Below are 27,082 nucleotides of genomic sequence, written 5' to 3'. Positions count from 1 at the left end.
TGTCATGCTCCATTTCCACCCAAAGTTTTGACTTTCACGATTCACCCCAAACTTTACACCCTTGTTGGGAGTGCTGTGATGGTTTAAACTGCAGCTCTCTAGGTCCCAGCGCAGCCAGGACGTCTCTCTGTGGGTCCTGTGGTTCCCCTGTGTAAAAAGATAGCAAAGGCACACTTTGTCCATTTTCAATATTTCTGCATAGTAAAAAAAAAAAACCAAAACAAAATGATTGGCCAAAACGTGTCCAATGGCAATGCCTTTTCATTTGAAACCAGTCTTTTTGATTGGCATTTTACCTAAAATCATGTTTGGAACGCAAATCGCCTTCAGCCTCATAAAGCAACTTCACAACATGAATTGAGCAGATTTTGGTGTTCCTGGCACCTTGCAAGCCCATGCGGCACCTTGCCCTACACTTGCTTTCGTCCGAGGCCTCGAGGTCACGGGTCTTTGACTTCTTGGCTAGAAACAAGTTTGACACAAGAGTCTCCTTCGGCCTCCGTAGAGCGTCTTCACGACGCAACACTCTGACTTCTCTGAGGAAAACTGAGACATTTGGCGGGAAAGAGGTTTTATTACATACGTTCTTTAACACACGTTTGGTTCAGACCCACGATAAATCAGTTTCCAACAAAAAGAAGTTTCCACAAATATTCAGTTACATCGTTACATGATATATAAAAGCAGAAGAAGAAAGTTTTTCCCACCAAGATATTTACCATTTAACGTAATCTGCGTTTTAAATGTTTTCATCAACACTTTAGTCAGATGGTGACTCTAAAAGAAGATATAACAAGATTTCACCAAACAGCTGAGCTGAGACGTGAAGCAGGCGGTTCTGCAGACAGAGAACCCGTCCAACACCGGCTGACAGCTAAAACACGGAGCTTTAAAAGGGTCTATGTGGAAGAGAGAGTGATGGAATGAGAAGAAAAGCATCAATATAAAACGTAGACAATCCAATGATAAAATTCACATCTTTAGCTTTTTACTGTATGAAAACATGATCAGAACCATTAATGAGGAGATTCCTCCAGTTTACATTCCAGCTGCTCAGACACGGTAAAACTTTTTGCCAGCCGAGTTAAAACTCCAGCAGCGTAACAAACCTTTACAGCAGCAGGACGGCGAGGTGAGGACATGCGCAGGAAAAGCTGCTCCACTGCTGTCAGATGACAAACGTTTACTGACGACAGCAGCGAAATCTAGAACGAACCCCAAAGCTGAGAAATAAACATCCTAACGAGACCTTTTCCATCTTCCAGCAGCAGCGACATGATGTAAACATCACACTGAGGGGGACAGGGCTCTGGAAGACGGGGGGCGGGGCTCTGAAAAACAGGGGCGGGGCTGGACACGTGGTGGGCGGGGTCCGGTCAGCTGACTGCGGCAGGCTGGAGGCTGTTGGTCGCTGAATATCGTCCTCTCACCTGCAACACAAATCACACGTTGGAACAGAAGATGGATCCAGACACAGCGGACGCGGCGAGACGCTCTGGGGTCGTACTTGGTGGGAACGGTGGGCGAGCCGGACCGGTGGAAGTGGATGTTCTGCCATTTGCCGTCATGGCGATGCCAGATGCGGGTCTCCTCCGACTGCATGGTGCGCGGCATGCCGCTGCTGTCCACGTACTGTGTGAGGCGGATGTAGGCGATGCAGGCGGCGTCCTCCCCCATCAGGTGGACATGGGGGTTGAGCAGGATGGTGTGGATGGAAAGTTTCCCTTTAGACAGAGCTGCAGAGGAAGGAGGACGATAAAAAAGCTTTGCTCCAGTCTGTCCTGGCATTTTAACAAAGTCTAGCATCAGCTGTGTTCCTTAGCAACATGCAGGTGAAGCTGGAGTCAGTGTGTCGTCATGGCTGCGCTACAGCTCACTTCGTAATGAGACTTTGATCCGCGGAGATCCTCCATACCAGGAGTGTCTAAAGTCGGTCCTTGAGGGCAACTCTTGATGTTTTCCTGCTCCAACACACCTGGCTGACTTTAAATGGATTCAATGCAATGAAGTTCTTCACAGTGACTGATCTGTGTCAGGTCTGTTGGGGCAGGGAGACATGGAATATCTTCAGGACTGTGGTCTTTGGGGACCAGAGCTTATTTATACTTAGTTTCTGTCTCCTGAAAAACTGGATCAATTTTAAAATAAAATAAAAAGACTCAAAAACTGCATTTCTACCATCCAATCAAGATGCAGGTCTGACTGCTTTCACCAGTGCAACATCCATCTGTTGTGTATTTAGATGCTGAGAACTCGAATAAAAACTAACAATAATGGTGTGACCTCCCACCATCTGCGGGAGGAGCCGTAGGGGTCGGGTGCAATGTGAGCTGGGCGGCAGCAAGGGGCGGGGACCCTGGCGGTCCGATCCCCGGCTGCAGAAGCTGGCTCTAGGGACGTGGAACGTCACCTCTCTGGTGGGGAAGGAGCCTGAGCTTGTGCGCGAGGTTGAGCGGTTCCGACTAGATATAGTTGGACTCACCTCGACGCATGGCTTGGGCTCTGGAACCAGTACCCTCGAGAGGGACTGGACCTTCTTCCACTCTGGAGTTGCTCATGGTGAGAGGCGCCGAGCAGGTGTGGGCATTCTCATCAGCCCCCAGCTTGGTGCCTGCATGTTGGGGTTTACCCCGGTGGATGAAAGGGTAGTTTCCCTCCGCCTCCGGGTGGGGGGACGGGTACTGACTGTTGTCTGTGCTTATGCACCGAACAGCAGTTCAGAGTACCCACCCTTTCTGGGGTCCTTGGAGGGAGTGCTGGAGGGTGCTCCTTCTGGGGACTCCATTGTTCTGCTGGGGGACTTCAATGCTCACGTGGGCAATGACAGTGAGACCTGGAGTGGAGTGATTGGGAGGCATGGTCCCCCCCCCTCTGAACCCAAATGGTGTTTTGTTATTGGACTTCTGTGCTCGTCATGGATTGTCCATAATGAACACCATGTTCCAACAAAAGAGTGTCCATATGTACACCTGGCATCAGGATTCCCTGGGCCGCAGTTCGATTATCGATTTTGTAGTCGTATCGTCGGACCTGCGGCCACATGCCTTGGACACTCGGGTGAAGAGGGGGGCGGAGCTTCAACTGATCACCACCTGGTGGTGAGTTGGCTCAGGTGGTGGGGGAGGAAGCCGGTCAGATCTGGCAGGCCCAAACGTGTTGTGAGGGTCTGCTGGGAACGTCTGGCTGAGTCCCCCGTCAGAGCGAGCTTCAACTCCCACCTTCAGCAGAGCTTCAACCATGTCCCGAGTGAGGCGGGGGACATTGAGTCCGAATGGGCTGTGTTCCGTGCCTCTATTGCTGAGGCGGCCGGCCGGAGCTGTGGCTGCAAGGTCGTTGGTGCCTGTCGTGGCGGTAATCCCAGGACTCGTTGGTGGACACCAGCAGTGAGGGATGCCGTCAAGCTGAAGAAGGAGTCCTATCGGGCCTTCTTGGCCTGTGGGACTCTGGAGGCAGCTGATGGATACCGGCAGGCTAAGCGGCATGCGGCTTCGGCTGTCGTCAAGGCAAAATCTCGGGCATGGGAGGAGTTCGGAGAGGCCTTGGAGAAAGACTCCTGGACGGCTTCGAGGAGATTCTGGTCCACCATCCGGCGGCTCAGGAGGGGGAAGCAGTGCTCCATCAATACTGTGTACAGTGGAGATGGGGAGCTGCTGACCTCAACTCGGGACGTTGTGGGTCGGTGGAGGGAATACTTCGAAGACCTCCTCAATCCTACCAACACGTCTTCCGATGAGGAAGCAGAGCTGGGCAGAGCAGTGTGGTTTTCGTCCTGGTCGCGGAACAGTGGACCAGCTCTATACCCTCTTTGGGGTCCTGGAGGGGACTCAATCTGTTGGTTTCCTTATATAGGCTATTATGAATTGGCCTTTATTATGTTTTCCCCTCTGTAAAGTGTCTTGAGATGGCATTGCCGTGATTTGACGCTATATAAATAAAGTTGAATTGAATTGAATTGAACATGGGAGTTTGCCCAACCAGTCTACATGTGCTTTGTGGACCTGGAGAAGGCGTTCGACCGTGTCCCCCGGGGGCTCCTGTGGGGGGTACTCCGGGAGTATGGGGTACCGGACCCCCTTGTACGGGCTCTCCGGTCCCTGTACGACAGGTGTCAGAGCTTGGTTCGCATTGCCGGTGGTAAGTCGGATCCGTTTCCGGTGAGGGTTGGACTCCGCCAAGGCTGCCCTTTATCACCGATTCTGTTCATAACTTATATGGACAGAATTTCTAGGCGCAGCCGAGGTGTTGAGGGGATCCGGCTTGGTGGCCTCAGGATTGGGTCTCTGCTTTTCGCAGATGACGTGGTCCTGTTGGCTTCATCTGGTCGTGATCTCCTGCTCTCGCTTGAGCGATTCGCGGCCGAGTGTGAAGCGGCTGGGATGAGAATCAGCACCTCCAAATCTGAGACCATGGTCCTCAGCCGGAATAGGGTGGATTGCCCTCTCCGGGTCGGGAGTCAGGTCCTGCCTCAAGTGGAGGAGTTTAAATATCTCGGGGTCTTGTTCACGAGTGAGGGAAGGATGGAGCGTGAGATGGACAGTCGGATCGGTGCGGCGTCTGCAGTAATGCGGACTCTGCACCGGTCTGTCGTGGTGAAGAAGGAGCTGAGCCAGAAGGCGAAGCTCTCGATTTACCAGTCGATCTACGTTCCTACCCTCACCTATGGTCATGAGCTGTGGGTCGTGACCGAAAGAAGGAGATCTGGTATACAGGCGGCTGAAATGAGTTTCCTCCGCAGGGTGGCCGGGCTCTCCCTTAGAGATAGGGTGAGGAGCTCGGTCATCCGGGAGGAGATCAGAGTAGAGCCGCTGCTCCTCCGCATCGAGAGGAACCAGTTGAGGTGGCTCGGGCATCTGGTCAGGATGCCTCCTGGACCTCCCTGGTGAGGTGTTGCAGGCACGTCCCTCTGGGAGGAGACCCAGGACACGCTGGAGGGATTATATCTCTCGGCTGGCCTGGGAACGCCTCGGGATCCCCCCCGCAGAGTTGGCAAATGTGGCTGGGGAGAGGGAAGTCTGGGTTTCCCTGCTTAGGCTGTTGCCCCCGCGACCCGACCCCGGATAAGCGGCAGAAGATGGATGGGTGGAATAATGGTGTGAACACAGTGTTATGTAACGTATTTTTAATTCGCTCGGCTTTGAGGCCTCATACCACCGTGAGCACCACCAGTACCGTTCTCAAAGTAGAAGCGATGGAAATCTGTCCCCTCCACCAAGTTGCCCAAAGCCTCCGGCTCAAAGGATGTGAGTCCAGGATCGCAGATCTTCCTTCAACACAACACCGTGCAGCAATCATAGTGTTTTACAGACATGCAGATGTGATTTTACAGGAACAATAAACATGAAACAGGTTGAACTGACGTGTAGGCCTCAAAGTCGCCGTTGTTTATGGCCTCAATCAGCTGCTCAGTCACTTTAATGATCTCTTGTTTCCGGGCTGTAAGGCAGAAGCAAAAACAAGAATTTTACTTTAGTCTTGAATTAAAAAACAAATAAACTATAATACAGATGCAGCCACCAAGAAATGCCGCCAGTGGTAAATTTACAGCCAGTTTAAGCTGCAAACATACAGAAAATCAGCTTGGAAGTGAAAGATATTTACTTGATACATTCGTAGTGGCTACATGTGGATAGTGAACAAAAGAACAAATTATGCCAAAAAAAGGTGGAATTTGAGGAGAAAACTGATCTAACATCACAGCACAAGGTGTTCAGGGACTGAATTTAAAATCAGAGTTAAAACCACAAATAACACATAACAGATGGATGAAGGTTAGCTGGGAGTTAATCCGCATGGTCAACATCATGACATTAAGATTACCTTTCACGCTAAGTACGTAAGCTAGAAGAAAGATGAAGTGCAGCAGGTTACAGCATGCAAACAATAAGAACAATGTCCAGCAGCAAAGCGTTGCCTTAATCACAGCAAATCTGTAAATTCAGACTGAACTTCAACACCTTCAAGTTTACTGTAGTTCCTAGCTAACGGATCAGAGATATGCTAACTGACCGGAGACAGCTAACTGACCGGAGACAGTTAACTGACAACTAACTGACCGGAGACAGCTAACTGACTGGAGACAGCTTACTGACCAGAGACAGCTTACTGACCAGAGACAGCTAACTGACTGGAGATAGCTTACTGACCAGAGACAGCTTACTGACCAGAGACAGCTAACTGACTGGAGATAGCTTACTGACCAGAGACAGCTAACTGACCGGAGACAGCTAACTGACTGGAGACAGCTTACTGACCAGAGACAGCTAACTGACCGGAGACAGTTAACTGACAACTAACTGACCGGAGACAGCTAACTGACTGGAGACAGCTTACTGACCAGAGACAGCTAACTGACAGCTAACTGACCGGAGACAGCTAACTGACCGGAGACAGCTAACTGACCAGAGACAGCTAACTGACCAGAGACAGCTTACTGACAGCTAACTGACCGGAGACAGCTAATTGACCAGAGAAAGCTAACTGACAGCTAACTGACCAGAAACAGCTAACTGACCGGAGACAGCTAACTGACCGGAGACAGCTAAGTGACCGGAGACAGTTAACTGAAAGCTAACTGACCAGAAACAGCTAACTGACCGGAGTTAGCTAACTGACAGCTAACTGACCAGAGACAGCTAACTGACAGCTAACTGACCGGAGACAGCTAACTGACAGCTAACTGACCAGAGACAGCTAACTGACAGCTAACTGACAGCTAACTGACCAGAGACAGCTAACTGACCATAGACAGCTTACTGACAGCTAACTGACCGGAGACAGCTAACTGACTGGAGACAGCTTACTGACCAGAGACAGCTTACTGACCAGAGACAGCTTACTGACCAGAGACAGCTTACTGACTGGAGACAGCTTACTGACCAGAGACAGCTTACTGACTGGAGATAGCTTACTGACCAGAGACAGCTAACTGACCGGAGACAGCTAACTGACTGGAGACAGCTTACTGACTGGAGACAGCTTACTGACCAGAGACAGCTTACTGACTGGAGACAGCTTACTGACCAGAGACAGCTTACTGACTGGAGACAGCTTACTGACCAGAGACAGCTTACTGACTGGAGATAGCTTACTGACCAGAGACAGCTAACTGACCGGAGACAGCTAACTGACTGGAGACAGCTTACTGACCAGAGACAGCTAACTGACCGGAGACAGTTAACTGACAACTAACTGACCGGAGACAGCTAACTGACTGGAGACAGCTTACTGACCAGAGACAGCTAACTGACCGGAGACAGCTAACTGACCGGAGACAGCTAACTGACAGCTAACTGACCACAGACAGCTTACTGACAGCTAACTGACCGGAGACAGTTAACTGAAAGCTAACTGACCAGAGACAGCTAACTGGCCGGAGACAGCTAACTGACCACAGACAGCTTACTGACAGCTAACTGACCGGAGACAGCTAACTGACCGGAAACAGCTAACTGACAGCTGACTGGAGACAGCTAACTGACCAGAGACAGCTAACTGACCGGAGACAGCTAACTGACTGGAGACAGCTAACAGACAGCTAACTGACCAGAGACAGCTAACTGACCGGAGACAGCTAACTGACCACCGGCAGCTAACTGACCAAAGACAGTTGACCACTGAGATGCTGAATGACAGCCAACAGCTATCTGACAGCTACAGGTTACAAACCAGACAGCTAACTGATTAGAGGCCGCTAACTTACTGATGACCAGAGGAATGGTAAATGAGACCCAACAGCTAACTGATTAGAGGCAGCTAACTTACTGATGACCAGAGGAATGGTAAATGAGACCCAACAGCTAACTGATTAGAGGCAGCTAACTTACTGATGACCAGAGGAATGGTAAATGAGACCCAACAGCTAACTGATTAGAGGCAGCTAACTTACTGATGACCAGAGGAATGGTAAATGAGACCCAACAGCTAACTGATTAGAGGCAGCTAACTTACTGATGACCAGAGGAATGGTAAATGAGACCCAACAGCTAACTGATTAGAGGCAGCTAACTTACTGATGACCAGAGGAATGGTAAATGAGACCCAACAGCTAACTGATTAGAGGCAGCTAACTTACTGATGACCAGAGGAATGGTAAATGAGACCCAACAGCTAACTGATTAGAGGCAGCTAACTTACTGATGACCAGAGGAATGGTAAATGAGACCCAACAGCTAACTGATTAGAGGCAGCTAACTTACTGATGACCAGAGGAATGGTAAATGAGACCCAACAACTAATTGACTGCAGACATGCTAACTTACAGCTAAAGGTTACTGACTAGACAACCAAATGACCAGACATGCTAACTGACTGTCGTCATTAGGAGACATTAATATGTGACAGCCAGCCAGGAGGAGATCAGCCAGAATCAGCTTTGTGCATTTTATTTCCAATCTGGTCATGAAGGTCATGCTGCAACACGAGGACCAAGCTTTTTGTATGTAGGACCTGCATGCGCTTATTCAAAATAAATAAAAGTGATTTCATGTCAGTCTCCCAAAGTCTGCAATAACAGCAGAAAAATTCAGCAATATATTTGTCAACAAGGGGTCTGAAAACTCGCTAAGCACAACGATCAAGTCGATTGACTATCCCCATGTTGCCTTCTCTCCTTTAGTTCCTGGTCATTTGTTCCCAACATGGAATAACTTTCTCTTAGTTTAAAATTCCAGTTTATAATTTTTAAGGCCAACAGAAAACTGGGGGGTCATGTGATCTTAGTGTGATTTGTTATTTTTGCACACCTTGTGCTTTGCAACTTGTGCTACAGCGGTATCGCCAGACACATAGTTGCCATGGCGATGTGTCGAAGACTCTCTGGGAAACCTTCCACGGACCTTTCAACACTAAAAAATGGACAACAGCTTCTGAATCAGACAACCTCCCTCCTCTGGTCCAGGTCGATGCAGTGAGCAAAATATTTTCTGCAAATGTCACCTAGAAGTTTGGGAACTAATTATCAGGTCTTCTAAACCAGCTGTTCCCAACCTATAAACCTACGAAATAACCATGGGCCGCCTGCCCCACCCTGCGCTGCAACCATGTTTGCTTATTCTGGTGGAGTCCCGTCCTCCAATGGAGCCAAAGTTAAATCCAATTATTAACTTCAAATAGGGACAATGTGTGGATATAACCGGCTCTCAAAGTTCAAAGCCCTGCGCTCTTTGGTGACCCTCTTGGGAGTCCTGGGCCCAGGTTTGGGATCTTTGCTTCAAAGACACGTCCAGATCCGCCTTTCTGATCCGAATCAGACTCTGTTTGATCAGAAAGTCGCTTCATTTGGGGAAATGTGAACGCACCAAATGAATTCGGATTCAGATCAAAGAAGCGACTCGGTCCGTCTACAAACGCAGGTTTGAAGCGGACCAAATCCAGGAAGCGGACTACAAATGGATACACCCCCCTACAGCTGGACCTAGTCCCCAACCGGACCGAGTCCCCAACCGGACCGTGTCCCCGACCAGACAGAGTACCCGACCGGATCGAGTCTAGCGGACTATCTTGATGGTAGGTATTGCACCCTGAATCAGGGGTGTCCAAAGTCGGTCCTTGAGAGCCAAAGTCCTGCCGGTTTTCCACATATCCTTGCTCCCAACCGTAGTTTAAATAATTTCCCAGCAGGTGATAAAGTCTGTTGAACGAATGAACGGACAGACAGGAACACAGGGGGATGTAGGAGCATTCCTTCATCTGCTTGTCATTCCTGCACCTGCAGGTGGTACCGTCAGGGAGCAAAGTTGTGCTTCTGCTGCTTCACCAGTTTCTGTGACCACATACTAAATTAGGAGACAAACGCGTGTTCTTTGCATCAGCTGCAGGCGGCCAATCATCGCTGATGTTCTCATGGCATCTTCAGGTGGGTAAGAGGTAAAAATATTCAAGGAAATAATCGGCACTGGTGATGTTGGCGCTGTTTACTCCTGCTAGGTGTTTTTCAGACTCTAAACCAGTAAACTAGTTTAAAGGTCAGCAGCGGCGTCATCGTTTCCATGACCACAGCATGACATTCGTACTGAAATCACATTACAAGGCCTGGACCCTTCCAACACTTGCGGTGGCTGGAGTTGTGTCACGGTGCTGCTGGAAGGTCTGTTTCATGCAGTACGCGACAGGAATGCATCCCAGATCCTGGGACACGAAATACGTTAAAACATCAGCTGATTGGATGAGCTGTTGTTCCTCCAGAGTTCTTCTCATTCTCCTGCTAAAGACGACTCTTTACATGGACGTCCAGGCTTCCCAACCTCCTCGTAGTTAGGAGCACGATGAGGTTACGAGAATTATAAGATGATCTCATCATGCAGCAGTACTTTTATCTGTTGTTTGCTTGGGAGGCTGGGTTTCCTCTTACAGAGGTAAATTACCATGGCAACCAGAACAGCCTATGTTCTGGTCATTATCCAGTATAAAAGCACCCCCTCCTGACCAATCACATCTCTTAGAACATGGCCATTCCTGGGACATCCTGTCCATGTTTGCGCTGGACGGTGGGAGGAGTTTAGGAGGGGTGTTACCATTGTTCTGGATGATGAATAAATGTCAGCTTCTTCACGGTGACGAAGCTGTTCCTGAGGGTTTCCCCGTGTCAGTCAGACACCACAAACTCGGCCCCTTTTATGTGAGTGTGCTCTGATAACTCCGCCCCTTTTATGTGAGTGCGCTCTGATAACTCCGCCCCTTTCATGTGAGTGCGCTCTGATCCAGATGGGTTAGTTACTGAGCTGGTAACCATCTTGGCAGCGGCGCTGATCCAGATCCTGACTGTCTGGGTCCAGTAGGAGAGACAGATAAACCTGCTAGCCAGGAAGAAACACAATGAGCCGGGTAAACTTTTATCCCCAAAGCTCCTGAATGCGACGCTGAAAATATGTCTATGTAACGACGCTAATGAAGCTAGCAGCTTCGTAGAAACCAGACTTACATATGGGGTCGGCGGGGCCCTGGATGGAATGGGGGCGGGGCCCTGGATGGAATGGGGGGCAGGGCCCTGGATGGAATAGGGGCAGGGCCCTGGATGGAATGGGGGGCAGGGCCCTGGATGGAATGGGGGCGGGGCCCTGGATGGAATGGGGGGCGGGGCCCTGGATGGAATGGGGGCGGGGCCCTGGATGGAATGGGGGGCAGGGCCCTGGATGGAATGGGGTTCGGAGCCCTGGATGGAATGGGGGCAGGGCCCTGGATGGAATGGGGTTCGGAGCCCTGGATGGAATGGGGTTCGGAGCCCTGGATGGAATGAGGGCGGGGCCCTGGATGGAATGGGGGGCAGGGCCCTGGATGGAATGGGGTTCGGAGCCCTGGATGGAATGGGGTTCGGAGCCCTGGATGGAATGGGGTTCGGAGCCCTGGATGGAATGGGGTTCGGAGCCCTGGATGGAATGGGGGCGGGGCCCTGGATGGAATGGGGGCGGGGCCCTGGATGGAATGGGGTTCGGAGCCCTGGATGGAATGGGGGCGGGGCCCTGGATGGAATGGGGGCGGGGCCCTGGATGGAATGAGGGCGGGGCCCTGGTGGGGGGTGTGATGGGGGCCACAAATGCATGAGTCATAGAGAAATAACATGTAGGAAGATGTGACGAAGAGGAGCAGAGGTAGGCAGCCATCAGAGCCCACAGGATGTACTGGCTGCACTCGTCACTGCTCGACCACACACTTCGAGAATACCAGCAGGAGGAGTGGGAGGAGGAGGAGGAGCTAAGCAGAAGTGAGGAAGACTGCTGCTCTAGCTGCTTAAGGTGGTGAATAAGGTGGCTAGAGCGAGGAGCTGGCGCTGAGTGAGGAGGGAAGCGAGTGGAGGAGAGGAGGTGCAGCAGGAGGAGGAGGTGCAGCAGCAGGAAGAGGTGCAGCAGGAGCAGGAGGAGGAGGTGCAGCAGGAGCAGGAGGTGCAGCAGGAGGAGGAGGTGCAGCAGGAGGAGGAGGTGCAGCAGGAGCAGGAGGAGGTGGTGCAGCAGCAGGAGGAGGTGCAGCAGGAGGAGGAGGTGCAGCAGGAGCAGCAGGAGTGAAAATGGAGAAAGTTAAAAGGAGATGAAGAACATGCAGACAGGAAGTGATAATCAGCTGAGAACAGGTCACATGACCAACGGAGGTCCACAACGCTACATGCAGCTCGAAGCTCCGTTTCTGCTCCATGGCGACAGGAACGCCGTCACATGTCTCGCCTCATGCTTCCAGGCCTCATTACGTCGCCATGGTTACCACATCAGTTCGTCTAGCAGGGGGCAGCGGCGAGTTCAGGCAGCGGCAACACACCACTTTTAAAGGCTCGTTCGACTTCTCGGCTATTCGCAGCGCAGCTCGTCTGGAAGCAAAGCATGATGGTCCCGCAGGCCACTTACTAACCGCCCCAACTCAACTGGGAAACGCTGCCATAAAACATGGCGGCAGCCACCCGAGTGCAGCTGGAACGCACCAACCGCAGCGTGTGGATCTGTCGCTGGCGATGACTGAATTTGGTCCTGATTGGTTGAACCTCTCGCTCACGGAACATGTTTGCCTGCTGCAACGTGTCTGCAGCCAGGCTGATGTTTGCTTGCTCCAACGTGTCTGCAGCCAGGCTGATGTTTGCCTGCTCCAACGTGTCTGCAGCCAGGCTGATGTTTGCCTGCTGCAACGTGTCTGCAGCCAGGCTGATGTTTGCCTGCTGCAACGTGTCTGCAGCCAGGCTGATGTTTGCCTGCTGCAACGTGTCTGCAGCCAGGCTGATGTTTGCCTGCTCCAACGTGTCTGCAGCCAGGCTGATGTTTGCCTGCTCCAACGTGTCTGCAGCCAGGCTGATGTTTGCCTGCTGCAACGTGTCTGCAGCCAGGCTGATGTTTGCCTGCTCCAACGTGTCTGCAGCCAGGCTGATGTTTGCCTGCTCCAACGTGTCTGCAGCCTGCAGGAAGCTCATCTTTCATAAAGCAGGAAACCAGCATGGGTCTGAAAGTACCAGTTTCCAGCCTGATCAATACGTCTCTGCAGTTTGAGGATAAACGGACGTCTTCGTCTTCTACATCATCAAACTGCTCGTATTGATCCACACGAACACAAAGTTAAACACATCAACACACTTCGCTTGCATTCAGTCTTTAAATATAATGAACATAAAACATGGAAACATGACTGACGGGGAGGTTGCCCTGGAAACGTAGAGGAACTTGGTACTCTGAAGGTCCCTACCTCTCACGTCCTCGTCCTCGATGGTGGTGTTAGCGCTCTCGCTGGACTCCTGAGAAAGAGCAGAAATGGGATCTGTTACGTACGGACATCGCCTGACATGGTGAGAAAACGACAAAACAATATTTTCAATCATCACAGCGCTGTGTGGCTCAGGATGTTCAGATAGAGGCTACTTCAACTGTCCAATAAGGAGTGGAAATATTTCAGACCGGTGGTCTGACTGGTGGTCTGACTGGTCTTCTGACCGGTGGTCTGATTGGTCTTCTGACCGGTGGTCTGACTGGTCTTCTGACTGGTGGTCTGACTGGTGGTCTGACTGGTCTTCTGACCGGTGGTCTGACTGGTGGTCTGACCGGTGGTCTGACTGGTCTTCTGACTGGTGGTCTGACTGGTGGTCTGACTGGTGGTCTGACTGGTGGTCTGACTGGTCTTCTGACCGGTGGTCTGACTGGTGGTCTGACCGGTGGTCTGACTGGTCTTCTGACTGGTGGTCTGACTGGTGGTCTGACTGGTCTTCTGACCGGTGGTCTGACTGGTGGTCTGACCGGTGGTCTGACTGGTCTTCTGACTGGTGGTCTGACTGGTGGTCTGACTGGTGGTCTGACCGGTGGTCTGACTGGTCTTCTGACTGGTGGTCTGACTGGTGGTCTGACTGGTCTTCTGACTGGTGGTCTGACTGGTGGTCTGACTGGTGGTCTGACCGGTGGTCTGACTGGTGGTCTGATTGGTCTTCTGACCGGTGGTCTGACTGGTCTTCTGACTGGTGGTCTGACTGGTCTTCTGACCGGTGGTCTGACCGGTGGTCTGATTGGTCTTCTGACTGGTGGTCTGACTGGTGGTCTGACTGGTCTTCTGACCGGTGGTCTGACCGGTGGTCTGATTGGTCTTCTGACCGGTGGTCTGACTGGTCGTCTGACTGGTGGTCTGACTGGTCTTCTGACCGGTGGTCTGACCGGTGGTCTGATTGGTCTTCTGACTGGTGGTCTGACTGGTGGTCTGACTGGTCTTCTGACCGGTGGTCTGACCGGTGGTCTGATTGGTCTTCTGACCGGTGGTCTGACTGGTCTTCTGACTGGTGGTCTGACTGGTCTTCTGACTGGTGGTCTGACTGGTCTTCTGACCGGTGGTCTGACTGGTCGTCTGACTGGTGGTCTGACTGGTCTTCTGACCGGTGGTCTGATTGGTCTTCTGACTGGTCGTCTGACTGGTGGTCTGACTGGTCTTCTGACTGGTGGTCTGATTGGTCTTCTGACCGGTGGTCTGACTGGTCGTCTGACTGGTGGTCTGACTGGTCTTCTGACCGGTGGTCTGATTGGTCTTCTGACTGGTGGTCTGACTGGTCTTCTGACTGGTGGTCTGACTGGTCTTCTGACCGGTGGTCTGACTGGTCTTCTGACTGGTGGTCTGACTGGTGGTCTGACTGGTCTTCTGACCGGTGGTCTGATTGGTGGTCTGACTGGTCTTCTGACCGGTGGTCTGACTGGTCTTCTGACTGGTGGTCTGATTGGTGGTCTGACTGGTGGTCTGACTGGTCTTCTGACCGGTGGTCTGACTGGTCTTCTGACCGGTGGTCTGACTGGTGGTCTGACTGGTCTTCTGACCGGTGGTCTGACTGGTCTTCTGACCGGTGGTCTGACTGGTGGTCTGACTGGTGGTCCGACTGGTGGTCTGACTGGTCTTCTGACCGGTGGTCTGACTGGTGGTCCGACTGGTGGTCTGACTGGTGGTCTGACCGGTGGTCTGACTGGTCTTCTGACCGTTGGTCTGATTGGTCGTCAAAACAAACCGATTCAGCCAAAACATCTGAGACCCTTACCAGGCGGAAAGTAACTGGGTGGTTTACTGTCTAGGAAAGGTTTTCCAGTCTGCATGCCAGACCTTGCAGCAGGCTGAGAGCTGATAAACTGAAGCGTTGCTGTTGCTTGGCAGCTTAGATGCCGTTCTAGTTTTATTACTTGACCAACAATTTTTCCTCTACACCACGCTAGCCCAGTTTTAGCCCTCGAGAACTGCCATCCTGCAGGTTTTAGACGTTTACCTGACTGAACCGCTCCAACAGTGTGTCAAGCTCTGCAGAATGGCTTGTCAATCTGAGTCAGGTCTGTTGGAGCAGGAAACGCTGAAAACCTGCAGGACTGCAACCTGGTCTACATGTTGAGACAATACACTCCAGGTAACGATGCAGGTTTCTCATGCATCCCTGCGTCGTTCATGTTCACGTGTTGAGTCAGTTCATCCACTAGGAGGCAGTGCTGAGTTAAGACTTTCCCTCCGTGTTCGGTAGCGGTAACGCACTGCTACAAAGTTGTTTACTACCGCCCAGAAACACCAGAAGAAGAAAACCACAAAGCTTTCTGTTGTTCTCAACTTCTTCAGGTGCTTTTAATTCTGTGGTTTCCACGTCGTCGTCTTCCCCTTCTTCTTCTCTGGTTTGTTCCAGTCTCTGGTTGTGTGTCAGCTGCACAACACTGCCCCTGGTGGTTTCTGGTGGTATTGCTCTGTTTTCTGTGTCAAGTGAGGGACACGTTGGAGCTTGTTGAAGTTAGGGACGTAACCAATGCAGGAACTGGAGGAAATAGTTTGGTCTCCGTCTCAGAACTGGACCCTAAAACTGTCTGTGAACATTTAAGACGCTAAACGCAGAGATGCTGCTGGTCCTGCAGAAAGCCTGGAAGGCCAGCACCCAGTAGCGCGGACTACGCAGTAGGTGCAGCATCGGTGCTTCTGAACACAGCCAACACTTGCTGAAACACTGCGCGGTTGGTTTAACAGACAGGAACTAGACATGTAGGCAGTGCTGAGGATGACTTCAGCAGCTACAACTCTTTGGCTTCGCTGGGACCTACAGCACCATCACTGCACACAGTAGCACTGATACAAGCATGCATGTCTCCATGGATCATTCACCACAACGTAGTTCCACGAGTCTGCACAAGCAGAACATGGAAGATGGACTGAACGGCGCCGCTTGGTGTCCGTTCAGCTGCAGCAGCTCATGTTGCTTCTCATGGTTTAAACACTCATGTCACATGACATAAACTCATTATATTGCAAATAATTTAAATATGATAAATATTCCAGACAGAGCAGAGCAATATATGATGGAAATGTAGCGACGTCAAGCTGATCACATGCAGTTTCTCACATGATGTTTCAGAAGCAACCAAACAGGGCAGTTAGAAGCAACATAAGGCTCTAGTCTACATGTCAGCAGCAAACTGCGGCGTTGCACCAGCAGCTGGATACCTTATTTCCATCAGCTGGGTTGTGGATTACTGTGGTCTGAGGCTCCTGATTCCAACAAGATGGTGGAGCAAAATGGAAGTGTTGGGAGGCAAAATGGAGAGAAAAGTATCAGGTAAAGAGACCAGAGAGCACCTGGGAACAAACAGAGCGCTGCTAATGGACATCATGGATCATATTTCACAGATTTCGGAGTTTAACGGAGTTTAACGACACAAAGTTCTCAGACAGACAGCAGGACGGCCGCGGTCTGTTCACAGAGCTCATATCCAGCTGCACCACATCTACTGATAAACATCCTCACAGGTGTGTGGACGCTACATGCTACTGCCGGACTCTGATGCACATCGCCCCCCTCAGGAGCTTGTGTCTTGAGTTCATTTGAGACTAATCACATATTGAGCACATATTTATTGGATATTGATCAGATGTTTTATTGGTTTCTAGATGAACAGTAACAGGATATTTTCTAATCGTTTTGCTAGCTGCGATGAACCTGAATAACTTCACACGTGCACACACACACACACACACAGACACACATGCACAATACTTAAACATCGTGCAGCTTCTTCAGGTGGATGTTTCTGCTGCTTTATCAGCCCAACCATTGTTCTGAAACGTGCTTGTTAATGTTGGAGCGCTGCTGCAGGCGTTGCATCCTGAAGCCTCTAGTCTGTTAGCATAGTTTAGCATATAAAGCTGGTCCAGCCTCTAATCCTTTAGCCTAGATTAGCATGAAAACACTGGTCCAGTCTCTAGTCCGTTAGCCTAGCTTAGTATCGAAACGCTGGTCCAGTCTCTAGTCCGTTAGCCTTGCTTAGTATCGAAACGCTGGTCCAGTCTCTAGTCCGTTAGCCTAGCTTAGTATCGAAATGCTGGTCCAGTCTCTAGTCCGTTAGCCTAGCTTAGTATCGAAACGCTGGTCCAGTCTCTAGTCCGTTAGCCTAGCTTAGTATAGAACGCTGGTCCAGCTGGTAGTAAACAACAACAACCACCTTGGTGAATAAATAAATAATCCTTTTATTCTCTTTAAAAATTCCCATAAAACTTTAAATTGTGTCCAAATCCCGTTCGTATTTCTGCGGATCAACAGGTATTCCCGGATGTTTGGTTTCCAGTAGTGACATGATGACAACTGCCGCCGTCTGCACGGTAACGGAACATCCATAACAGATAAGCAGCTGCAGTTTCAGCCGGCCTGGAATGGCCCGGGTGCCATTACCGCCATCATCAACAAGGGAGAATGAAGGCCATGTACAGTAACGCCACGCCGAAGGACGCGCTGAGCGCCGGCTTGGGAAGCAAAACAGACAGAAAGACAACGGACGGCATGCGGCGAGCAGGCAGACAGTGTACCAGAGACGGAGAGGCACCAGGCTCTTTGGGGCCGGTCACCACATCAGCCTTGTTGTTGATCTGGAGGGATGGACAGACAGGTAGACAGACAGAAGACTTAGTGTCCGAGCTGTGGAGGCAAAGCGGGACGAGATGATGATCAAGTTTAACATCACGTTTCTGCTTCAGTCCTGATCAGCAAACATTTCATTACGATGGAAATGGCTGCTGCAAGGCAGAAAGGAGAAACAGTCTCGTTATCTGTCATGTGATTGGCTGTTTTACGCTCATCTGCCATGTGATTGGCTGTTTTACGCTCATCTGCCATGGGATTGGCTGTTTTACGCTCATCTGCCATGGGATTGGCTGTTTTACGCTCATCTGCCATGTGATTGGCTGTTTTACGCTCATCTGCCATGGGATTGGCTGTTTTACGCTCATCTGTCATGTGATTGGCTGTTTTACGCTCATCTGCCATGGGATTGGCTGTTTTACGCTCATCTGCCATGGGATTGGCTGTTTTACGCTCATCTGCCATGGGATTGGCTGTTTTACGCTCATCTGTCATGGGATTGGCTGTTTTACGCTCATCTGCCATGGGATTGGCTGTTTTACGCTCATCTGCCATGGGATTGGCTGTTTTACGCTCATCTGCCATGGGATTGGCTGTTTTACGCTCATCTGCCATGGGATTGGCTGTTTTACGCTCATCTGCCATGGGATTGGCTAAACGTTAAAACATAAAAACACACCTGAGCTCTGGTGTCTGTACTGGAACCGAATCGATAAATCACATCATGATCTATATGGGAGCTGGGATAAACTTGCTGCGAACACGTTGGCGTTCTGTTGCGTCTCGCCGTTTCTACTCGCTGCTGGAAACGGAAGCACGATGCGGCCGAAATGGTGGATGCTGGCGGTCGCCACCAGGGGGCAGCACCTGCTCGCTGAAACAACTAATCTGACGGTTCACCGACCTGTCGCTGACAGCTGAGGTGGGAACGTTTGCTGCCGTATAACGGCGAGGAAAACACGGTTTCCGGGACGCTCTTTGTTGTTTGTTTTACTCCAATTTTGTGATCGCCCCCTGCGGCCAAATCGATATTGCCCCCCCCCCCGCTGGTGAAACGTTGCATCGCATCAGGCAAGCGGCCTCCATGCCAAACGGATGCTGGAAACATGGCGGCCATGATGCGAACATGCAAGTATATTCCAGCGAGTCCAGTCTGACTTCAACGGATCTTTGTATGACAGATGTGTCACTACGGTTTATTTACTGTTGTCAGAAGAACGGTTTCACTGAGCTGAGAGTAAAACTGAATAACGTTTATCAGCTGAATCTGTTTGTCAGGATCAAACCTTCGTTCCTCCTTTTCACATCCATCACAGCGACAAGACGAGTTTTGGAGGAGCCGGTCAGACACGGCAGATAAAACAACACCAGTCGTACTGTGTGTGTGTGTGTGTGTGTGTGTGTGTGTGGGGGGGGGGGGGGGGGGGGGGGGGCGCTACTTACTTTTACTCCATCTGGCTTTTTGTTCAGCAGGCTCTTGGCTGCTGCAGAGACAAAGCAGGAGAATCAGCTGGAGGAACACGGCAGCGAATCAGCAGCTGCCTCGCCGTGGGCTCGGCTAGCGCTGCAAGCAGGAGACGTTTCAGCTCCGTCGGCAACGTGATTCCCGTCAGTCGGGAACGTGATTCCCGTCAGTCTGGAACGTGATTCCCATTCAGTCGGGAACGTGATTCCCATTCAGTCGGGAACGTGATTCCCATTCAGTCGGGAACGTGATTCCCATTCAGTCGGGAACGTGATTCCCGTCAGTCTGGAACGTGATTCCATTCAGTCTGGAACGTGATTCCCGTCAGTCGGGAACGTGATTCCATTCAGTCTGGAACTTGATTCCCATTCAGTCTGGAACGTGATTCCCGTCAGTCTGGAACGTGATTCCATTCAGTCTGGAACGTGAATCCCGTCAGTCGGGAACGTGAATCCCGTCAGTCGGGAACGTGAATCCCGTCAGTCTGGAACTTGATTCCTATTCAGTCTGGAACGTGATTCCCGTCAGTCGGGAACGTGATTCCATTCAGTCTGGAACTTGATTCCCATTCAGTCTGGAACGTGAATCCCGTCAGTCTGGAACTTGATTCCCATTCAGTCTGGAACGTGAATCCCGTTAGTCTGGAACGTGATTCCCGTCAGTCTGGAACTTGATTCCTATTCAGTCTGGAACGTGATTCCCGTCAGTCGGGAACGTGATTCCCATTCAGTCGGGAACGTGATTCCCGTCAGTCTGGAACGTGATTCCCATTCAGTCGGGAACGTGATTCCATTCAGTCGGGAACGTGATTCCCGTCAGTCTGGAACGTGATTCCCATTCAGTCGGGAACGTGATTCCCGTCAGTCTGGAACTTGATTCCCATTCAGTCTGGAACGTGATTCCCGTCAGTCGGGAACGTGATTCCATTCAGTCTGGAACTTGATTCCCATTCAGTCTGGAACGTGAATCCCGTCAGTCTGGAACGTGATTCCCGTCAGTCTGGAACTTGATTCCCATTCAGTCTGGAACGTGAATCCCGTTAGTCTGGAACGTGATTCCCGTCAGTCTGGAACTTGATTCCTATTCAGTCTGGAACGTGATTCCCGTCAGTCGGGAACGTGATTCCCATTCAGTCGGGAACGTGATTCCCGTCAGTCTGGAACGTGATTCCCATTCAGTCGGGAACGTGATTCCATTCAGTCGGGAACGTGATTCCCGTCAGTCTGGAACGTGATTCCCATTCAGTCGGGAACGTGATTCCATTCAGTCGGGAACGTGATTCCCGTCAGTCTGGAACGTGATTCCCATTCAGTCGGGAACGTGATTCCCGTCAGTCTGGAACTTGATTCCGATTCAGTCGGGAACGTGATTCCCGTCAGTCTGGAACGTGATTCCCGTCAGTCTGGAACTTGATTCCTATTCAGTCTGGAACGTGATTCCCGTCAGTCTGGAACTTGATTCCTATTCAGTCTGGAACGTGATTCCCGTCAGTCTGGAACTTGATTCCCATTCAGTCTGGAACGTGATTCCCGTCAGTCTGGAACGTGATTCCCATTCAGTCGGGAACGTGATTCCATTCAGTCTGGAACGTGATTCCCGTCAGTCTGGAACTTGATTCCTATTCAGTCTGGAACGTGATTCCCGTCAGTCTGGAACTTGATTCCTATTCAGTCTGGAACGTGATTCCCGTCAGTCTGGAACTTGATTCCCATTCAGTCTGGAACGTGATTCCCATTCAGTCTGGAACGTGATTCCCGTCAGTCTGGAACGGGATTCCCATTCAGTCGGGAACGGGATTCCCGTCAGTCTGGAACTTGATTCCCATTCAGTCGGGAACGTGATTCCCGTCAGTCTGGAACGTGATTCCCGTCAGTCTGGAACTTGATTCCCATTCAGTCGGGAACGTGATTCCCGTCAGTCTGGAACTTGATTCCCATTCAGTCGGGAACGTGATTCCCGTCAGTCTGGAACGTGATTCCCGTCAGTCGGGAACGTGATTCCCGTCAGTCTGGAACTTGATTCCTATTCAGTCTGGAACGTGATTCCCGTCAGTCTGGAACTTGATTCCTATTCAGTCTGGAATGTGATTCCCGTCAGTCTGGAACGTGATTCCCATTCAGTCTGGAACGTGATTCCCGTCAGTCTGGAACGGGATTCCCGTCAGTCTGGAACTTGATTCCTATTCAGTCGGGAACGTGATTCCCGTCAGTCTGGAACTTGATTCCTATTCAGTCTGGAACGTGATTCCCGTCAGTCGGGAACGTGATTCCATTCAGTCGGGAACGTGATTCCCGTCAGTCGGGAACGTGATTCCATTCAGTCTGGAACGTGATTCCCGTCAGTCGGGAACGTGATTCCATTCAGTCTCAAACTTGATTCCCATTCAGTCTGGAACGTGATTCCCATTCAGTCTGGAACGTGAATCCCGTCAGTCTGGAACGTGATTCCCGTCAGTCTGGAACTTGATTCCTATTCAGTCTGGAACGTGATTCCCGTCAGTCGGGAACGTGATTCCATTCAGTCTGGAACTTGATTCCCATTCAGTCTGGAACGTGATTCCCGTCAGTCTGGAACGTGATTCCATTCAGTCTGGAACGTGAATCCCGTCAGTCGGGAACGTGAATCCCGTCAGTCTGGAACTTGATTCCTATTCAGTCTGGAACGTGATTCCCGTCAGTCGGGAACGTGATTCCATTCAGTCTGGAACGTGATTCCCGTCAGTCGGGAACGTGATTCCATTCAGTCTGGAACTTGATTCCCATTCAGTCTGGAACGTGAATCCCGTCAGTCTGGAACGTGATTCCCGTCAGTCTGGAACTTGATTCCCATTCAGTCTGGAACGTGAATCCCGTCAGTCTGGAACGTGATTCCATTCAGTCGGGAACTTGATTCCTATTCAGTCTGGAACGTGATTCCCGTCAGTCGGGAACGTGATTCCATTCAGTCTGGAACGTGATTCCCGTCAGTCGGGAACGTGATTCCATTCAGTCTGGAACGTGATTCCCATTCAGTCGGGAACGTGATTCCATTCAGTCGGGAACGTGATTCCCGTCAGTCTGGAACGTGATTCCCATTCAGTCGGGAACGTGATTCCCGTCAGTCTGGAACTTGATTCCCATTCAGTCTGGAACGTGATTCCCGTCAGTCGGGAACGTGATTCCATTCAGTCTGGAACGTGATTCCCATTCAGACGGGAACGTCATTCCATTCAGTCGGGAACGTGATTCCCGTCAGTCTGGAACGTGATTCCCATTCAGTCGGGAACGTGATTCCCGTCAGTCTGGAACTTGATTCCCATTCAGTCTGGAACGTGATTCCCGTCAGTCGGGAACGTGATTCCATTCAGTCTGGAACTTGATTCCCATTCAGTCTGGAACGTGAATCCCGTCAGTCTGGAACGTGATTCCCGTCAGTCTGGAACTTGATTCCCATTCAGTCTGGAACGTGAATCCCGTTAGTCTGGAACGTGATTCCCGTCAGTCTGGAACTTGATTCCCATTCAGTCTGGAACGTGATTCCTGTCAGTCGGGAACGTGATTCCCATTCAGTCGGGAACGTGATTCCCGTCAGTCTGGAACGTGATTCCCATTCAGTCGGGAACGTGATTCCATTCAGTCGGGAACGTGATTCCCGTCAGTCTGGAACGTGATTCCCATTCAGTCGGGAACGTGATTCCCGTCAGTCTGGAACTTGATTCCGATTCAGTCGGGAACGTGATTCCCGTCAGTCTGGAACGTGATTCCATTCAGTCTGGAACGTGAATCCCGTCAGTCGGGAACGTGAATCCCGTCAGTCTGGAACTTGATTCCTATTCAGTCTGGAACTTGATTCCTATTCAGTCGGGAACGTGATTCCATTCAGTCTGGAACGTGATTCCATTCAGTCTGGAACGTGATTCCCGTCAGTCGGGAACGTGATTCCATTCAGTCTGGAACTTGATTCCCATTCAGTCTGGAACGTGAATCCCGTCAGTCTGGAACGTGATTCCCGTCAGTCTGGAACTTGATTCCCATTCAGTCTGGAACGTGAATCCCGTCAGTCTGGAACGTGATTCCATTCAGTCGGGAACTTGATTCCTATTCAGTCTGGAACGTGATTCCCGTCAGTCGGGAACGTGATTCCATTCAGTCTGGAACGTGATTCCCGTCAGTCGGGAACGTGATTCCATTCAGTCTGGAACGTGATTCCCATTCAGTCGGGAACGTGATTCCATTCAGTCGGGAACGTGATTCACGTCAGTCTGGAACGTGATTCCCATTCAGTCGGGAACGTGATTCCCGTCAGTCTGGAACTTGATTCCCATTCAGTCTGGAACGTGATTCCCGTCAGTCGGGAACGTGATTCCATTCAGTCTGGAACGTGATTCCCATTCAGACGGGAACGTCATTCCATTCAGTCGGGAACGTGATTCCCGTCAGTCTGGAACGTGATTCCCATTCAGTCGGGAACGTGATTCCCGTCAGTCTGGAACTTGATTCCCATTCAGTCTGGAACGTGATTCCCGTCAGTCGGGAACGTGATTCCATTCAGTCTGGAACTTGATTCCCATTCAGTCTGGAACGTGAATCCCGTCAGTCTGGAACGTGATTCCCGTCAGTCTGGAACTTGATTCCCATTCAGTCTGGAACGTGAATCCCGTTAGTCTGGAACGTGATTCCCGTCAGTCTGGAACTTGATTCCCATTCAGTCTGGAACGTGATTCCCGTCAGTCGGGAACGTGATTCCCATTCAGTCGGGAACGTGATTCCCGTCAGTCTGGAACGTGATTCCCATTCAGTCGGGAACGTGATTCCATTCAGTCGGGAACGTGATTCCCGTCAGTCTGGAACGTGATTCCCATTCAGTCGGGAACGTGATTCCCGTCAGTCTGGAACTTGATTCCGATTCAGTCGGGAACGTGATTCCCGTCAGTCTGGAACGTGATTCCCGTCAGTCTGGAACTTGATTCCTATTCAGTCTGGAACGTGATTCCCGTCAGTCTGGAACTTGATTCCCATTCAGTCTGGAACGTGATTCCCGTCAGTCTGGAACGTGATTCCATTCAGTCTGGAACGTGAATCCCGTCAGTCGGGAACGTGAATCCCGTCAGTCTGGAACTTGATTCCTATTCAGTCTGGAACGTGATTCCCGTCAGTCGGGAACGTGATTCCATTCAGTCTGGAACGTGATTCCCGTCAGTCGGGAACGTGATTCCATTCAGTCTGGAACTTGATTCCCATTCAGTCTGGAACGTGAATCCCGTCAGTCTGGAACGTGATTCCCGTCAGTCTGGAACTTGATTCCCATTCAGTCTGGAACGTGAATCCCGTCAGTCTGGAACGTGATTCCATTCAGTCGGGAACTTGATTCCTATTCAGTCTGGAACGTGATTCCCGTCAGTCGGGAACGTGATTCCATTCAGTCTGGAACGTGATTCCCGTCAGTCTGGAACGTGATTCCATTCAGTCTGGAACGTGATTCCCATTCAGTCGGGAACGTGATTCCATTCAGTCGGGAACGTGATTCCCGTCAGTCTGGAACGTGATTCCCATTCAGTCGGGAACGTGATTCCCGTCAGTCTGGAACTTGATTCCCATTCAGTCTGGAACGTGATTCCCGTCAGTCGGGAACGTGATTCCATTCAGTCTGGAACGTGATTCCCATTCAGACGGGAACGTCATTCCATTCAGTCGGGAACGTGATTCCCGTCAGTCTGGAACTTGATTCCCATTCAGTCGGGAACGTGATTCCCGTCAGTCTGGAACTTGATTCCCATTCAGTCTGGAACGTGATTCCCGTCAGTCGGGAACGTGATTCCATTCAGTCTGGAACTTGATTCCCATTCAGTCTGGAACGTGAATCCCGTCAGTCTGGAACGTGATTCCCGTCAGTCTGGAACTTGATTCCCATTCAGTCTGGAACGTGAATCCCGTTAGTCTGGAACGTGATTCCCGTCAGTCTGGAACTTGATTCCCATTCAGTCTGGAACGTGATTCCCGTCAGTCGGGAACGTGATTCCCATTCAGTCGGGAACGTGATTCCCGTCAGTCTGGAACGTGAATCCCGTCAGTCTGGAACGTGATTCCCATTCAGTCGGGAACGTGATTCCCGTCAGTCTGGAACTTGATTCCGATTCAGTCGGGAACGTGATTCCCGTCAGTCTGGAACGTGATTCCCGTCAGTCTGGAACTTGATTCCTATTCAGTCTGGAACGTGATTCCCGTCAGTCTGGAACTTGATTCCCATTCAGTCTGGAACGTGATTCCCGTCAGTCTGGAACGTGATTCCCATTCAGTCGGGAACGTGATTCCATTCAGTCGGGAACGTGATTCCCGTCAGTCTGGAACGTGATTCCCATTCAGTCGGGAACGTGATTCCCGTCAGTCTGGAACTTGATTCCGATTCAGTCGGGAACGTGATTCCCGTCAGTCTGGAACGTGATTCCCGTCAGTCTGGAACTTGATTCCTATTCAGTCTGGAACGTGATTCCCGTCAGTCTGGAACTTGATTCCTATTCAGTCTGGAACGTGATTCCCGTCAGTCTGGAACGTGATTCCCGTCAGTCTGGAACTTGATTCCCATTCAGTCTGGAACGTGATTCCCGTCAGTCTGGAACGGGATTCCCATTCAGTCGGGAACGTGATTCCCGTCAGTCTGGAACTTGATTCCCATTCAGTCTGGAACGTGATTCCCGTCAGTCTGGAACGTGATTCCCGTCAGTCTGGAACTTGATTCCCATTCAGTCGGGAACGTGATTCCCGTCAGTCTGGAACTTGATTCCCATTCAGTCGGGAACGTGATTCCCGTCAGTCTGGAACGTGATTCCCGTCAGTCGGGAACGTGATTCCCGTCAGTCTGGAACTTGATTCCTATTCAGTCTGGAACGTGATTCCCGTCAGTCTGGAACTTGATTCCTATTCAGTCTGGAACGTGATTCCCGTCAGTCTGGAACGTGATTCCCGTCAGTCTGGAACGTGATTCCCATTCAGTCTGGAACGTGATTCCCGTCAGTCTGGAACGGGATTCCCGTCAGTCTGGAACTTGATTCCTATTCAGTCGGGAACGTGATTCCCGTCAGTCTGGAACTTGATTCCTATTCAGTCTGGAACGTGATTCCCGTCAGTCGGGAACGTGATTCCTATTCAGTCGGGAACGTGATTCCCGTCAGTCGGGAACGTGATTCCATTCAGTCTGGAACGTGATTCCCGTCAGTCGGGAACGTGATTCCATTCAGTCTCAAACTTGATTCCCATTCAGTCTGGAACATGAATCCCGTCAGTCTGGAACGTGAATCCCGTCAGACTGGAACTTGATTCCTATTCAGTCTGGAACGTGACTCCCGTCAGTCTGGAACGTGATTCCTATTCAGTCTGGAACGTGATTCCCGTCAGTCGGGAACGTGATTCCATTCAGTCTGGAACGTGATTCCCGTCAGTCGGGAACGTGATTCCATTCAGTCTGGAACGTGATTCCCGTCAGTCTGGAACGTGATTCCCGTCAGTCTGGAACTTGATTCCCATTCAGTCTGGAACGTGATTCCCATTCAGTCTGGAACGTGAATCCCGTCAGTCGGGAACGTGATTCCCGTCAGTCTGGAACTTGATTCCTATTCAGTCTGGAACGTGATTCCCGTCAGTCGGGAACGTGATTCCATTCAGTCTGGAACTTGATTCCCATTCAGTCTGGAACGTGATTCCCGTCAGTCTGGAACGTGATTCCATTCAGTCTGGAACGTGAATCCCGTCAGTCGGGAACGTGAATCCCGTCAGTCTGGAACTTGATTCCTATTCAGTCTGGAACGTGATTCCCGTCAGTCGGGAACGTGATTCCAT

At 50.9% G+C, this 27,082-nt stretch overlaps 1 protein-coding gene across 4 annotated transcripts in view; it reads right to left on the bottom strand.

The window, feature by feature from the left end:
• Positions 1-642: 642 nt before the first annotated feature.
• The window catches only part of camk2d1 (calcium/calmodulin-dependent protein kinase (CaM kinase) II delta 1), a 160,272-nt gene continuing 133,832 nt past the window's right edge, over positions 643-27,082 (bottom strand). For 2 of the 4 annotated variants that reach the window (XM_079257636.1, XM_079257635.1), the window contains exons 13-19: positions 19,250-19,290; positions 17,755-17,814; positions 13,153-13,201; positions 5,358-5,433; positions 5,170-5,264; positions 1,508-1,736; positions 643-1,430 (exon numbers count right to left, since the gene is read on the bottom strand). In XM_079257636.1, the coding sequence (XP_079113762.1) occupies positions 1,427-1,430; positions 1,508-1,736; positions 5,170-5,264; positions 5,358-5,433; positions 13,153-13,201; positions 17,755-17,814; positions 19,250-19,290 (554 nt within the window). In that variant the 3' untranslated portion in view covers positions 643-1,426. The remainder of the gene's footprint in view (positions 1,431-1,507; positions 1,737-5,169; positions 5,265-5,357; positions 5,434-13,152; positions 13,202-17,754; positions 17,815-19,249; positions 19,291-27,082) is intronic. The other 2 variants (XM_079257638.1, XM_079257637.1) reach the window with 1 other exon arrangement.

The sequence above is a fragment of the Telmatherina bonti genome (genome assembly GCF_933228915.1).
Source record: "Telmatherina bonti genome assembly, chromosome: 18".
Taxonomy (NCBI): domain Eukaryota; kingdom Metazoa; phylum Chordata; class Actinopteri; order Atheriniformes; family Telmatherinidae; genus Telmatherina; species Telmatherina bonti.
This window is presented reverse-complemented; position numbering and strand designations above follow the sequence as displayed.